At 45.8% G+C, this 16,783-nt stretch overlaps 1 protein-coding gene across 1 annotated transcript; it reads right to left on the bottom strand.

Moving 5' to 3' along the window:
* Positions 1-7,621: 7,621 nt before the first annotated feature.
* On the bottom strand, positions 7,622-9,625 carry Wfdc13 (WAP four-disulfide core domain 13). The gene is made up of 2 exons (XM_021177893.1): positions 9,523-9,625; positions 7,622-8,025 (listed from the first exon to the last, which is right to left on the bottom strand). Exons 1-2 carry the CDS (start codon positions 9,608-9,610, stop codon positions 7,868-7,870), a joined length of 246 nt encoding a protein of 81 aa, XP_021033552.1. The 5' UTR covers positions 9,611-9,625; the 3' UTR covers positions 7,622-7,867.
* Between the last annotated feature and the right edge of the window lie 7,158 nt (positions 9,626-16,783).

Genomic DNA, 16,783 nt, shown 5'->3' with positions numbered 1-16,783 from the left:
TGTGTGTGTGTGTGTGTGTGTCTTCAATTCGTATTGTGGAACTTTGCTGAATTTGTTTATTAGATATAGTTTGATGGAACCTTTAGAGTCTCTATGTATGTGTTCATGCTGTCTGCAGATAAGGCGAATTAGTCTTTTTGTTTTCCAACTCGACTGCCCACTATTTTTTTCTCTTGCTTAATTGTCTTGGCCAAGACTTCTAGTTTCAAACTGCATAAAGACAATGGCAGTGGGATTCCTCGGGGCTGTGCAGATGGCTCCGTGGGTAAAATTCTTGCCAGGCAAACATGAGGGCTTGAATCCAGATCCACAGCACCCAGGTAAAAGCTAGGCACAGCAGTGCACGTCTGCAACTTTAGTTGCAGAGATAGAAGGGAGGAAGAGGTGAATTTGGGGGGCTTGCTCGCCAGCCATGGTGGCCAAAGCAAACAAACTTCCTGTTCTCAGAGATACCATGTTTAAGAGAGTAAGGTGACGAGTGATAGAGGAAGGTAGCCAGTGTGGACTTGTGGCCTCTGTATGGGTGAGCACACATGCGCACACACAGGTGCACACACACTTGTGCACACATATATAACCTCTTACTCCCTCTGTGGGTATCCTAATCTTGATCTAGATAGTAGAGAAAACATTTTCTAAACCCAGCAAGCTACTACTTGCCTGCTTTTTTTATTTTTAAATCTATAGTCGTTATCACCTCTTCTATACTTCATCTGTTGACAGTTTCAAGCTTCAGTCCTCAGTTCTCCAGGCTGAATTGAAAGAAGTTGGGCACAGCTCTCTACACCTCTGGAAATGCTTTTCCATGCTTATGGCATCAGCTGCGGCCTGATGTTCCCATAAATAAGATAAAGAGATTGTAAGAGTAGCTTTATGGCCAAGAAGACGTTTGAGGATATTTGTCTCGGTCGTGTCAAACCTCATAGTGTGCACAAGTCCAGAGGTTGAGAAGTGCCCACACCCCAGTTATAAGAGGCATGGGTGAGGATGACAAAGATAAAAGCCTGTTGTGATGGCCCAGGAAGGAGGGTTTGGGTCCAGTGTTTCCCATGGGCTCTCTCTCTCTCTCTCTTTCTCTCTCGGCCTCCATTTCCTTTCTCTACCACCAAGCCACTGCTCCAAGTCTTGCTCTCTCCTTCCTTTTGTATGTCCTTGTCCTCGTGCTTCTCAGCAGAGAACACTCACTTGAACTCCTATATTATTTAAACATATGGTGCCCAAAGTAAAGCCTTCTTAGCTCCCTGCTCCAGTCTCCTTCTTTGTTCTTTGTTTCTAGTAGAGCCATAGGCTCCACTTGTACATCCTAATCTTCTAAGCGTGAAGCCCTGTTCACAGGGAGCAGTTGTTTCCTCTACGGAAACAGTTCAGGTACATTATTATTCTTTTGTAATACTAAAGTTCAGCTCCCCCGTCTCATAAACCCTTATTCAATCTGTACCACCGTGCATATGGTTTCCGAATGGCCAGGTTGCCCTTCTTTTGTATTCTTTAGATTTCTGACTTGCCCTTGCTTCTTGCTTTCTTTGGTCAAGGGATGTTTCCAAGCTGGAAGCACACGGCTGGTCAAAGAAAACTGAGGGACACCAACATCAAAAGAAGACAAGAGGACTGGAGATGGAGCTCAGTGGTAGGACACTTGCTTAGCATGTGTGAGAGCCTGGGTTGGATCCCAAGTGCAGCTAGAGTCAGTCTACATCAGCTCACTTCCTGCTTTCTTGGTGATGGTCAGGAAGCAGATAATTATTGTTTGCTATCCAGATTTTGTTGTATAGGCATCAAAATACCCACACAATACATTCTAACTGGGCCTTTGGGCTGTGTATCTCAATGGTAGAGCACTTACCCAACATGTGTGAGACCCTGGGTTAATTTCCAACTATTAAGAAAGAATCTATTAAAAACAATGTCTTAAAAATCACCTACGGGTTGGAGAGATGGCTCAGCGGTTAAGAGCACTGACTGTTCTTCCAAAGGTCCTGAGTTCAAATCCCAGCAACATGGTGGCTCACAACCACCCTATAATGAGATCTGACGCCACCCTCTTCAGGTGTGTCTGAAGACAGCTACAGTATACTTACATATACAAATAAATAAATCTTTTAAAAAAATCACCTACATTTACAATAGTAAGAGATAAGAAAGAGCGGAATAAACATTATTATGCACACGAGGGTGAATGGCATATTTCTAACTGTGTATATTACAATAAAGAGAATATTATGGTCTAGTCAGAAAGTTGTGTCTAGTGCTAATCAACTTCTTACACAACCCATCCATATTTCTTCTTTTTTTTCCCTTTCTTTTCTTTTTCCTTTTTTTTTTCTTTTGGCTTTTCGAGACAGGGTTTCTCTGTGTAGCCCTGGCTGTCCTGGAACTCACTTTGTAGACCAGGCTGGCCTCGAACTCAGGAATCCGCCTGCCTCTGCCTCCCGAGTGCTGGGATTAAAGGCGTGCACCACCACGCCCGGCTCCCTTTCTATTCTTAACCTGACAGAATATTCCAAAACTCTCATTTCTCAGGCATGTAAATTACCTGAAACCTTACTTGCATGGGTTGCTGTGATGCTACACTGGAACGAGTGCCCTCAGAAGCTCATTGCTCTATGTGTAATTCTTGTCTAATTACTTGACAACAGTCCCGTGTCGCCTTTACAATGATCAGTCACCACCGCCAATAGGTCATTCCATTTTCATGATTCCATCTTTTCATTGAAATTAGTCACCTTGGTATAGAGTCATAGAGGTATCAAGTCTGAGATGGAAGAACTATCCACGGTTTGAGAGAGGAGGCTAGGGATTCTAGCTTGATGAATCTTTGGAAAGAAATCTGATCTATTATTCTTCAAGGAATATCAATATTTACCCATCTTCATGGGGGGGGGGCTTTCCCCAGCTGGGCTACAGAAATCCTGAGCCTACAAAGCACTCTGCAGTTCATTCCTTGAGTGACAGGTGCTGGCTACACACTTGCAGCACCAGAGCTGGTAGTCTTCTGGGTGAGATCCTGTCTGTTTTTCTTTTCTTTCCTTTCCTTTCCTTTCCTTTCCTTTCCTTTCCTTTCCTTTCCTTTCCTTTCCTTTCCTTTCCTTTCCTTTCCTTTCCTTTTCTGTTTTTGAGACAGGGTTTTTCTGTGTAGCCCTGGCTGTCCTGGAACTCACTCTCTAGACCAGGCTGGCCTTGAACTCAGAAATCCGCCTGCCTCTGCCTCCCAAGTCTGGGATTAAAGGTGTGCGCCACCACTGCCCGGACTGTCTGATTTTCTTGACTCTGAAGAAGATTCATGTATCTGTATGTACAAATTATGATTAAAATAAGATGCACTCAAAGAAAAAATGGATTCTATAGCTATAACATGCCTGTGTGTTATACCATGGGTCTGGTATTATTTATCCAATTCTTCTATTGTTTTGAATAATAAAGCTACTTGACATATTTTGCATGTATAAGTGTTAATAAATGTTTTTAACCATATCATGATTTAATCAGTTTGTCTTTGTGTGTCACACACACACACACACACACATATATATATATGGTGTAGGGTTTATGTATACATGTATGTGAACCAATGAATACTCATGTGGAGGCCAGAAAAGACGTCAGGGGGCTTCTTCTCTCTCTCTCCACCTTAGTTTTTGAGACAGAATCTTACTGAAGTTGAAGCTTATTTTTGGGGCTAGTCTGGCAGGCGCATGAGCTCTCAGGATCCGCTGATCTTGCCTCTCAATATTGGGCTTATAAGTGCATACGTCCACGCTCAGTTTTCACATTTGTGTTGAGGATCCAAACTCAGATCTTCCTAGGCATAGCATTGTCTCCCATCCAGCGAGCCAGCTGCCCATCTCCTTACCAGCCTATCTTCCTAGGCATGGGCTTTACTTACGTTGACAACTGTGGGTCTTCCGGTCTTCACGCTCACCAAAAGGCAAACATGCATCCACATCCTTTCAAACTCATCAGGATAAAATACTGGAATTTTATATTTTGCACAAATTAGAATTAAATGCTAATATACTAAAAAAAATTCTTCTACACTACCAAACCCTGTGAAGTCTCTGTCGTTAAGCTTGAGTAACGAAGACAGTGGTTGCTGTGTTTGGAAAGGGCTACAGGGAATGTGAGAGACCCGCCTGGCTCACTGAGGGCCACTTGAACCACATCTGTTGGAGTGTTGGTGGTATAAAGAGCCTGCAGGGTTCTCTGAACAGTCCTTCTCGCTCTGGGTCAGGGGGATCCAGGAAGTCAGCTAGACTGGAAAGGTTTCTCAGATGAGAGGTTCATCGTTGAAGGTGGGTTAAAGTTCACGTAAAGGCATCAGACAGAAAAGACGACCTGTGGACTAGATGAGTGGATCCTCTCAGACTGATGTTGGTCATGGGGGCTCTTCACTGTGAGCTTAAATTACTTTATCTTTCAAAGATGTAAGGAACATCTGTGACTCCATCCAGCTTTCTTTCAAGCTTCGAGAGCGCTTACCTTGCTTTCACCAGTTTGAGCTAATTCCGACAGAGACTAGAGAAATAGACAATGAACAAGCATTTAGTTATATTTGAATGTACACTTTATATGATCTATTTATTTACTTAGTGTGCGTGTATGTACATGCATGCGAGTACACATGCGCATTACAGTGTACATGCAGAGGTTAGATGACAACTTCTGGCATTTGGTTCTCTTCCACCATGGAAGGTTTGGCGGAATCAAACTCAGGTCACCATGCGTGCTCATCTGTCTTGGTGCCGAGACTGAACCTACTGACTCATGCTGCCAATACCTGTGATTTCAGAAGTTTGGATAATGGACTGACTAGACACAGGTAGGACTAGGACTGACTAGACATAGTGTCTTAGTCAGGGTTTCTATTCCTGCACAAACATCATGACCAAGAAGCAAGTTGGGGAGGAAAGGGTTTATTCGGCTTACACTTCCATACTGCTGTTCATCACCAAGGAAGTCAGGACTGGAACTCAAGCAGGTCAGGAAGCAGGAGCTGATGCAGAAGCCATGGAGGAATGTTCTTTACTGGCTTGCTTCCCCTGGCTTGCTCAGCCTGCTCTCTTTTAGAAACAAGAATACCAGCCCAGAGATGGTCCCACCCACAAGGGGCCTTTCCCCCTTGATCACTAATTGAGAAAATGCCTTACAGTTGGATCTCATGGAAGCATTTCCTCAACTGAAGCTCCTTTCTCTGTGATAACTCCAGCTGTGTCAAGTTGACACACATAACCAGTCAGTACACATAGCATTCGTGGACTCTGTCAGCAACCTTGTGAGGGGCTTGCATACAGAACTTCATTTCATCTTCACAATATACTGGAAGGTTAGGGGTTCTCCACCCCTGTGCCTCTGAGGACTAGGGACCTCCCAATAGGACTCTATCAGCAGAGCCAAGCTGGACTGATTCCTGGTGATGTATGGGGCTTCTAACTCCTCTTCCCATGGCTTCCTGCTGCACAGCCTTGGGTTAACTAAGAGGCCAATGTGTTGACTGATGGCCAGGGTTACGCCCCTCCTATAGCAGGAAGTTGTGAGGGGAGAGGGGGCTGTTTAAGGGCTGAAGGGATGCCCACGCAGTGCTGTCTGCTGTCATATAACACTCTTCCTGTACAAGATCAGTTAGAGCGCTTGGAGTCCAAACACCACTGTTCTTATTTGAGAACCCTGGGGACATCCGGCCATCAACAGACCTTAAATCTGTCTATTTAATTTTTTAAAATAATTTTTTTGTTTTGTGTGTGTGTGTGCACATGTGTGCACACATGTACCTATGTGTGTGTAGGTGTCCTTGGAGGCCAGAAGAAGGTGTCAGATTCCTTTGAGCTGGAGTTACAGACAGTTGTGAGGTACTGGGATCCAAACTTCGGTCCTCACGATGGTGCAGCCAGCCATCTTAACCACTGAGTCATATTTTTTTCAGCCCAGCTCCTACGTTAAAAAAACAAAACCAAAAACGCCCTGAAACAGCAGTCACCAAATGATAAACATCTTTTTTTGTTTTGGTGGTGGAGTCAGAGGGGACTCTATTTTAGTAATCACATTTTGTAATCTCAGTGAAATTATAGAGGTGATCCCCTGCTCTCCACCCAGAGCAAAGACCCAGCACCTGGAAAGAGTGTCATCTGTACTTCTCACCTTGGGGGAGTCTCCTCAGGGAGGAGATTCTCATCCATGCAGCCTTGTGCTATCCCCACAACACTCTGAGGCATGGATGACCTCTCTGTCTTTTCGCATGAGCGGAGTAACTGTCTCAGAGAGGCACAGTGAGTTAACCAGTGATCGACTCACAGAGTGTGAAGGAAGGGCCCAGTCCGAACCACTGTTCCTGGTGCTTGCCCAGTGGAGGACGGAACAGACTGTTCCTTAGCAGGACCTCAGGGCCGAGTGTCCTGCACTCCCATAGGGCACGACTCTGCTTCTCTCTCTTGCAGACCATACTCTGCCCCCTAGGTAATGAGTTCAAAGACTGACTGGTGGAGTGAAAAAAAAATGAAGAACCAGGCAATCTGGCCATGAAGAAGGCCATTCGGGATTTGGGAGAACGCCATTGCTATTGGAGGAGGCTGGAAGAGGAAGAGGAGGTCTCATACAGGGGATCGGGAGAACCGTACACATAGGCAATGCACTCGGGAGCATGGTCAAGCCTGAGGAGGCTTGGATCTCTTGAATCTGTAGAAGAAAATACTTCCAACGATGTTGGGCGCCAGGTTGTTCTGGAAGGTGTAATTCCTACTTTCTGTTAATCCCACTTGAAAGTAGAGCATGGAGCTGGGCTCTCCTGCCGCAGAGGGGGAGGAGCCTGGTGCTGCCACTGTCAGCTTCTCGTGCCTCTGTGTTCTATCTAACACGGCACGGTCAAAGGTGCCATGTCTAATCGCATGAACTAGTCTTTTCAGACAGAACTGGTCGAGGGGCCGGTTAAATGCATGGAAATTAACCATGAGGCAAGAGAGTGCTTCAGCTCATTTGTGGTATTTATTTTAGTTTCATGTTTATTCTTGTCTTAATGATGAGCAAGCTGATTCAGAGAGAGAGAGAGAGAGAGAGAGAGAGAGAGAGAGAGAGAGAGAGAGAGAGAGAGTCCAGATGTACACTATCACTCTGAACGTAGTCTACACATCTGGACATTTGCTCAGGGCACGGGACTTAGCAAAGAACGAGGCATCTCAATCTTTCCTCAAGACACTCATCTGTTGAACGCCCTGCTGTGGATCTTTGGTCTAGACTTCATTTGGATCTTGTGAGACATGGACTAGCAGAATCGTCATCTATTCAAGCAGAGAAAAAGAAAAAAGAAAGGAAGAAAGAAAGAAAAAGAGGGACTGTCGTATTAAAGGCGACAGACATGCCTGTGCGAGAGGAGCGGCAGTGTCTCATCAGTGCCCTCGGTTCTTCTCTCTGTCCCAGAATCCTTCCCTTTGGAAGATTCAGGGCTAAGGCTCAGGCCTTGGGAATTGGCCACAGCTCTCCTGAACTTGAGGATGTCAAGGGACAAGGGAGAACAAGCAGAAAGAGAACAAACTTGCTTTGTGTGACCAGATACATCATTCCAGGCAGATGCTGGGATAAAGTAGATTCTGGGACCAGGAAGGCTCCAGAATAGAGTCAGAGGCAACTATGAGTACGTTCAGAGAGACAGGGGCAGAGATTCACAGCTTCAGTGGTGGAGGGATGATGAGATTTGAGGATGCTTTTTTAATTAGGAGTTCTGTGGAAATCATCCTTGGTAAAGGCAGAGACAAGAGTGGCAGTGTGACAGAACCAGCAAGAAGAAAGAAAAAGGAAAGGACGCTCATCACAGTCGTGGGCAAGAGTCTCTGCTGTTGGCTTCTGCCAGCAGCTCTGGTGCCAGGGCTGGGAGAGGGGAGCCTTAGGAGAGCCCTAGTACTGGGGCTTGGTTTGAGGTACACACTATCCCACAGTAGGCAGAACAGCACTGAAGGGGTTCAGGGCACTCCTCCTGCTGTGTACAGAACATGTTGCACTCTCCGGGCTCCGATCTGCACGGTGGAGGTTCCAGGATGTACTCTGGAATGAAGTGGTAAAAGAGTGGTTGAAAGAGCAGGCAGCAGCAACCTCATCTCCCCTTGCTGCTCTCCAGGGATGGGAATTGGTTTTGCCTCTAGCGCCCATGTTCCTCTGGGTTCTGGTCAGTGAACTAGGGCTGGATATCAGATCTGAGACTATTAGGTGGAACCTTGGACTCATGTCTATGCATAATCCTTACGGATCAGATATTGAGACCCTATAGACCCTGGTAGGGTCTGTTTCAAGGGTAGGAATGTGTGTGTGTGTGAAGTTTAAAAAAAGGTATTAGTCACCTAATTTATATTAATTTAAGTTTGTTCTAGAGTCAACCAAACATCGGTTATTTGTGTGGAATATATATATTAAGAAGCCTAAATGGACTGGAGAGATGGCTCAGTGGTTAAGAGCACTGACTGTTCTTCCAGAGGTCTTGAGTTCAATTCCCAGTAACCATATGGTGGCTCACAACCATCTGTAATGGGATCTGATCTGATGCCCTCTTCTGGTGTGTCTGAAGACAGCTACACTGTACTCATATATATCAAACAAATAATATTCTTAAAAAAAGATGAAACCTAAACAGAAGTATAGCACAACAATGAACCCAACAAACTGTAAGAGCTGGGCTGGAAGGTGGGCTCCAATTCACAGTTCAGGGTGGATTTTTTTCATGGTGAGGAGGGTGGGGATTTCAGAATGGGATGCCAACATCCAGCTTCTCCTTTTCCTTTCAGAAGCTCTGCAAACAGAACTGAGCCTCCACAGGAACATGAGCTATCAGTCATATCCTCTGACTGAGCCCCAAACATAGAGGAATGCACACAAAACAGCTCTTGTCCTCCTACTGCATACTGGCCCAGGATAGGTATTCCTGCCCCTGTCGGGCTAAGGGGCATTCGTAGCCAATGGGACAGACTCTAGTGGATGCTAGTCACTGGTAATTGTGCAGTGCCTCTAGATTTTCCCAAGCATAAAATAAAATGTGCAGTCCCTTCCCTTCCTCCCCATGTATCCTCCAAGGCCAACCTTGTGGAGGTTGAATCTTGATTTCTACCAATTTCATTTTCCTGTCTGTCTCAATGCTTGAAGAGTGGGGCCAGGGTTTCCTCCATGATGGAATTGGGGACAGCAAACTTAACCAGGAGGATGAGGCTGACGACGTTTACTGTAACTAATATTTAGTGGGATATGTCTCACAGTCTAGTAAGACAGCTCCTAGCCTGAATGCACCAGCTTGTTTCTCTTTTCTTCTTGTCTCAGTATCATTATTTACATTACAATGTCACATTTGAAAACTGTCCTCAGAGAGTTTGGAGCCCTGTGATAAGCACACAGAACAGAGATTTTGACCTAGAGTTTTTTGACTATACCCTTCGAGTCCTTGGATGTTGTACTATTATATTCACTGTGAAATTCTCTAGAGGTGTCCCCTGAGATAGTCTCTTTTCCACAGGAGCTAACCCCGTCCCTCCCCTGGAGCCCAGACCCAGCACCTACTCAGAAAGTATTGCTTGGGACTTCCAAGCACTGGCTGTGGTGCTAGGCTGAGCACCAGAATGAGCTGCAAAGGTGACACAGGTCTCATGATGCTGGCTCGATGGGTGGTGGATCCTGACCGAGGGTGGTTAGGTTCTTCCAAACTCTGCCGGGAGAAGAGAGGGAAAGAGGCTCAGAGATGGCTGTAAGGAGATGGCTGTAAGGAGATGGCCGTAAGGAAAGCCTGGCTGAAACCCCAACCAACTCCTAGCCCTGCCCTACAGGGGCAGGTCCTGTTTCCGGATTTGCTGTCCTTTCATCCTCTCATCTGGAACTTAAAGAGCTCTCCCCCAATCCCCTCTCTCCTTTCTTTCCCTCCTCCCTCTCCCTCTCTTCTCCTCTTCTCTCTTTCTCTCTCTCCTCTCTCCCCTCCCTCTCTCCTCTTCTCTCCCTCTCTCTCCCTCACCCTCTCTCCTCTCTCTCTCTCCCCTCCCCATCCCCGACTGTGTGTGCATATGTGTATTGCTAGGAATGGAAATCAGCACATTGCATATACCAGGCCTGATCTACATCCCCAGTCTTTATGGTTTTTTTTCAAAAATTAAAAAAATATCCCTATAAAGGTTTTCTCTATCTTTGTTATATTTATCCTAAAGGCATGCGTTCTTAAAGTGACTCTCTGGGTAGCATTGGAGATGCTAACAGGAGAGATGGTCTTTATGTTTTAATCCATAACAAATTAATACATCCTCCATTGCCTATAATTTTTCTCATAGTTTAACCCTGTGGCTCGACTCTTCAGACTCAATTCCCTTAACTCTTGTGGTGCTGACCAGGCCCCCAGGCCACTGCCAGATGATGGTGTGTGTTCTTGGCTGCTGTCTGATTTGGGCTGGAAGCTGAAGTTTCCTGGTGAGGCTTAGAGAATTGGCTTTCATTCCTAACACAAAATCACATTTTCATCAGTTTATGTCAAATGACCTATTAGTATTGCTTTTTACTCCGTATAAACTGAGAGTGTTATATTCCTCCTTCAGCCCTTTGGTGTCGTAAACGTCACTCCGGGGTTGCTCATGTAAAACCATTCTTCAGTTTCCATAAGCATGTCAGTTGCATTGATCACATTTGCTGCAGTCTGAGACAGGGTCTCACTGTATAGCTGCCCTGGAACTCACTCTGTAGACCAGGCTAGCCTTGAACTCACAGAGATCTGCCTGCCTCTGCTTCCTGAGTGCTGGGACTGAAGAGATCTGCCTGCCTCTGCTTCCCAAGTGCTGGGACTAAGGAGATGTGCCTGCCTCTGCTTCCTGAGTGCTGGGACTGAGGGGATCTGCCTGCCTCTGCTTCCTGAGTGCTGGGACTGAAGAGATCTGCCTGCCTCTGCTTCCTGAGTGCTGGGACTGAGGGGATGTGCCTGCCTCTGCTTCCCGAGTGCTGGGACTGAAGAGATGCACCACCACACCACAGCTTTCCACTATTGTTTTTCCAGGCGTGTGGTAAACTACTCTGGCCTTGTAGACTATGCTGACCAGCACCCTTTCTTTATCTGGTTCCTGGGAAGTCTTGTGGACCACAATTAGTTTCTTGAATTAAAAAACCTCCCTCTCTCCTCTTTTTTGGAGTCAGGATCTTGCTATGTAGCTGAGGCTGGCCCAGAACATGTGGTGCTCCCACCTCTGTCCTGAATGCTGAGATGACAGGTGAGGCACTGGTTTCTTACCTTTTTTTTTTTTTTTTTCTTGAGCAAATGTATTTATTTTAATTTTGTTGTTTCGACTTAACTGCACAGCCTGGAAGTGAGTTTGGAGAAGTTGCAGAAAGTCCCACTTTTCAACTGTGTTCCCTACTGCATGCTGGTACCTAGCTACCCAGCAAGGCCCCGGTTTATAGGCACTTGGGTAGCTACCAATATCCAAGGTATCAAGGCCTGGGTAACTGCTGCCTGTCTGGCCAGCTATTTTAAGCTGTTACTACTGTTACAAGGAAACTTTCTCACACCAGAGTTGATTGCACACACCGTTACATTCTGTGCTTTGGTGTTCTTGGAAACCAATCACAATAGAGGGCAGTTTGAACTATTTTGTATAGTTAGCCGCAATAAACTTGGACCTGAACCAACTGCCCAATGGCACTTCCTGCACCCATGTATGAGCTTCTATGGTATTTACTTTTCTAAGCTGCCCCTAGGATGGACCTCAACATAACAGAGACATCTGTATCTGTTTAGAAGAAGACTTCCATTTTAAGTAGGGAAGGAGTAAAGTTTAAGTTCCCATGACCTCCCTGGGACCTGACATCTTACCTGGCAGAAAGAGTCACATATATGGGTAACTGACATCCTGGTTAGCAAGTGAAAACATGAACGTCAGACAAGGCAAGTGTCCCGCCACAGTGGAACGCCCCAACCAATGAGACCAGGATAAATATACAACGAAGACTTGTTCCTAAGGAAGCCCCCTAGCCCTACATGCTCATCAGTGGAATAACTTGGCACAGATGTTTGTGGATTTCAGGCTTAACAATTCTGTAGGCTACTGACTCAGTGTCAAAGTCAGCTCCTGAGTCTGTTCTGTGCCTCTGACTAATCAGTCTAATCAGAGCACTTCAGATAATCTAGTCCAAAGGTCACTGAGTGACATATGACCTCACGGGATGGGGAAAAGCTGGAGTCTCTGAACTCACTTCCTTATTCTAAAAAATCAAATCAAAACAAAAAAACCCCAAACAACAACAACAACAACACCAAAACAAAAAGCAAGCAAACAAAACAACAACAACCCCCCCCAAAACAACAAAACAACAACAACAAAACAGGCTGCGGAGATGGTTCAGTCTGTAAAGCAATTGTCACACAAGCCTGAGGACCTGAGCTCATGCCTCTAGCACAGATGTGACAGAGAGGCTGTGTGACAGCACATGTCTGCAATGCCAGTCCTGGAGGGGCAGAGGCCGACATCTCCCTGGTGGTCATCCACCTAGCCAAACCAGAGCACACCAGGCTTAGCTGAGAGGCCCTAGATCAGAAAATAAGAGAGAATCATTGGGGAAGACCTCTGACATGCACACACACACACACACACACACACACATGCCACAAACAGTACACCCCCCCAATATTTCCTGCATTTTCCATCCTTAGAGGCTGTGGAGATGGTCATGGCCGATGCCTGGATTGTTGCCTGGCTTCTGATTTTTACCTCTGGCTCCTCCATCAATCCCCCAGTTCACCCAACTTACACAGAGCCCAGGGCTTCACTTAGATGAACAGACAAGTCCTTTCACTCACGATCCTCCCAGGGATGGAAATTAACACTCAACATAAACTAAATGGTAAAAGGGCCGTTCTGAACCACCAGGTTGCTAAAATGCTAAAATGCAGCTGGAAAACAGGATCGAGTAGACACAGACAGACAGACAGACAGACTATACACCTGCTGTGTGCAGACGCTGTGGAAGGCCTGACCTATTTCTACCTTTACAGTTAAAGTGATGAGAAAACACACACAAACCAAGTCTACAGAACTACTAGAACCTTCCTAGTGTTGCAAAGCTGGTGGATTTTAGAGTCAAGATTCAACCCCACATCTTCCTGAGGACAAAGCCTACGAACATGACTTTGCTACCCAAATGTGTATTGACAGAGCATCTTGGTGTTTCCATGTGGTAATTCTCACGTATACCTCAGTATCCTCAGGATTTGAGGACGGAGACATTATTTGTTGAGTTAAATGTGTTGTTTGAAAAATTAAATGACTTTTTTTTTACATTATGTTCTCTCTCCATATAGATGTTACATATGAAACATTGGCTTGTTTTTTTTTTATCTATGAATGTAATACTTCTGCTTATAGTTATTCTTCACATTGCTATGTCCAGGCACTTGGCAAGGAGCAATTTGAGAGAGGAAGGGTTTGATTCTGACTTTTAGTTCAAGGGGCTCAATCCACCACAGTGAGGAACAGATGGTAGAGTGTGGGGAAGGCATGGTGACATGAACAGAAGGCCAGGTGTCACATCCATCTGGACACAGGAAGTAGAGTGTGAAAAGGAAGTGGGATGGGGCAATGAGGCCTCAAGGCTGGGCACCTTTGACCCACGTCTTCTAAGAGGAACTGGCTTCCTAGTTTACACAGCCTTTCAAACAGTACCGCCAGCCTGGGGCCGAGTGTTGAAACACAGGAGCCCTTGGGGAACAATCTACATGCAAACTACAACATTTTGCTACTTTGATCAAGGAACTACATGTAAAAATATTGTTCATAAGTGACTCAGGACATTGTCTCAGACACATGAGAAATCATGTGTTTCTTTTCAAATAGTGACATCATAAATGTTTAAGTGGGTAAGAAAGGACGGCAGAAGACAGAAAACAGAGGTGATTTAAAAAGTGGGGAAAAGATTGTTCTAATTAAATATACACAGAAATTTAAGGGTGATACCGCTAATTCATGATAACTACACACAACGAGGTTTTAAATATTTGGTTTATTTATTTATTTACTTATTTATGTGTGTTTATCTGTCAGTGTGGGGACCAGGTTACCCAGAGCTGGAGTTACAGGAAGTTGTGAATTACTCGTGACTGTCACTGTGGTCACAGACGCCACACCATGAAGGGCTCTGCTGTCACCCAGCTGCTGGCTCCTGCTGTAGCTGCCATTACAGCTCCGCTGCTGTTCCTGCTTCTAGTCAGCCCCATACTGCTGCCACTTCTGCGGTGTTGTCAGCTAGGTCTGCTCTAATAGTAGGTATCAAAGTAAATGAGAAAAGGCCACTAGGGGCTCAAGAGATGGCTCAGTGGTCAAGAGCACCAGCTGTTCTCACAAAAGGGCGAGGCTTTGGTCCGTTCCCACCCCCCCTCCGCGTCCTTCCCCTCCCCCCCCCCCCCATGGCTGCTCACATCCATAACTCCAGCTCTAAGGAATCTGATGCCCTCTTCTGGCCTGCAAAGGCACTGCATACACGTGATACAAAGACATCTGTGCAGGCAAAAATCCAGACGTGTAAAATTAATTAATTAAAAATTTAAAAGACACTGGAGATAAACCTAATTGGGTCTAGTGTTGCAACGCCAGAGGGAACCGCACAGGAAGACAGCACATGGAGTTTAAGCCTGTTTAAACACCCTGACAAAGGTGCTTTCTCACAGCAGGTCTGTGACTATGAAGATGTGTTTACAGTTTTGGCACTGTTCATTTACGCCAGTCATAACAGCTGCCCTGATAGGCCACCGGGACCAGCTCCCTTCCCTTGGCCTACGTGGAAACCGTTACAGAGGAAGTTCAGCATAAACTCTTTCACGGAGTTCTGTCTGGGTGACAGCTTCCGGAGCGGGAGCTGTACTAAGACAGCAATCAGCTGCGGTTATTGTACGGCTTTCCTAAGGTGTGCCCAGTGCTTAAAACGGTTGGCGCTGATCAAAGCCTGTCCAGGTGGATGCTTAATTGGCAGTCCCTCTCCAGGAAGCCAACACCAGGAGTCTAAGCGGCTCTCAATTATGGAGTCAAAACATTCCGTCCCTAACCACTTGGCTTTCCGTGAAAAGTTGTCGACATTTATGGTGATAGTGACAGTGTTTGGCAGTGTTTCTGTGATGTTAGCACCTGTCCTTCACCCTAGGGGAGTGGGGCTCTCTTGTCTAAGAAAACACATGGAGGGAAGTATCTCCAAAAAATGGTGTGTGCAAACAATATCTCCAAACAGAAAGGACTCTTATATCATCATTCAGACAAGGATCAATGCACAATGGTTGGCAGGTTCTGGGTAATATAAATGCAAACTTCCTGTCTTTTTGTTTATTTGTTAGCTTTTGAGATGGAGTTTTCCCTGTGTAGTCTTGGAACTCACTATGAAGACCAGGCTGGCCTAGGGCTCACAGAGATCCCCCTGCCTCTGCCTTCTGAGTGCTGGGATTCAAGGTGAGCACCACCACTGCCTGGCATTACAAACTTCCTAGAAGAAAACAGACAGCATCCTGACATTGATCTGGGTATGTGTCATATTGTTTGTAATAATCAGAAACGGGAAGCATCCTAGATATACCTGAGTGAGGTAAGCCAGACCCAGAAAGCCACACATGTTCTGCACTCACTGATAAGTGGATATCAGACATAAAGTCCAGCATAATCCACAGACCCAAATAAGCTAAGTTACAGTGCAGGGGCTGGACCTACAACACCCACACACATTTGTAACAGATGTGCCCCTTGTCTGCATATGAGTCCCCTAAAACTTGAAAAGCCGACTGTGTCTGACTCTATTGCTTGTCCTTAGATCCCCCCTCCCTTAGCTGTGCTGCCTTGTCTGGCTTCAGTGGGAGAGGATGCCCTTAGTCCTGCTGCAACTTGATGAGCCAGGGAGGGTTGGTACCCATGTTGGGGCTTCCCCTTCTTTGGGGAGAAACTGAGGGGGTAGTGGAGAAGGGATGTGTGAGGGTCAAACTGGATGGAGAGAAGGAGGGGGACAGGATGCAATGTGAATGAATAGATAAAACTACATCCTAAAATTATGGGGGAAAAACCCCAAAATGAAAGCTTTGGTTTCTAAGTGTTCAGGGAGGCGGTGGCCAGTTTGGGGTCTGAACCTCATCCCTGAAGGGAGATTGTACAACATTTTTAAAGGATGGGAACACAAATCGAGGGAGGAACTAGGGGGAGCTGCAGTGTTACCCAGTTGTATTTTGACATCATGGAATCAGCAACGGAGTACTTGTTGGAGACTGGGCAATATCCAGGGCACCTGGCTTCAAGGTCATTAATTCATTCTCCTAGACATTAGGTCTAGAGCTCAGGGTCATATAGGGATAAAGGAGCCAGTCAGCTGCATGTAGTTAATTAGGGCATAGCAGGCAATGGTTATGTATTTTTACAATGTATGCACCTTGGTTTAGATAACAGTAACTTCTGTACTCCTTATCAGTTAACAGACAATTAAGAAAACATTTGGAGAAGTGAGATGGGTGTTTGTTCCTAGGCCTGGGAACATGAACTTGTTTGACCCTGCCAGCAAGATGGAGAAGTTGTCCTTGGGACGTCTGGACTCCCACAACTGTTTACAACAGACGCTATTCAGCTGTGGGACGTCTCCAGCTCCCCTAGGGCCTGGGACCTTGAATTTAGTTTCTCCCTTGGAATCCAGTCTGAAAACGAAATGGTAATACTTAGGCCAAGTTTCTTTTGTAGGGTCCCAACAAACGCAACAAAGTATCTAGACGGGCAAACTCAAAAGCTTCTGTCCCGTAAACGAAGCAGCGGGGTAGAGAAGCAGCCCACAGAATGCAAAC

This window comes from Mus caroli, chromosome 2 (genome assembly GCF_900094665.2).
Source record: "Mus caroli chromosome 2, CAROLI_EIJ_v1.1, whole genome shotgun sequence".
NCBI lineage: Eukaryota > Metazoa > Chordata > Mammalia > Rodentia > Muridae > Mus > Mus caroli.
This window is presented reverse-complemented; position numbering and strand designations above follow the sequence as displayed.

What these genes read in the sequence shown, in the direction of transcription:
- Wfdc13 (XM_021177893.1), bottom strand. Translation starts at nt 9,610, where the DNA reads ATGAGACCTGTGTCACCTTTGCAGCTCATTCTGGTGCTCAGCCTAGCA. An exon ending in TCCCAAGCAATACTTTCTGA is followed by an intron (nt 8,026 to 9,522) that starts GTAGGTGCTGGG and finishes ACTTCATTCCAG; the next exon opens with AGTACATCCTGGAACCTCCA.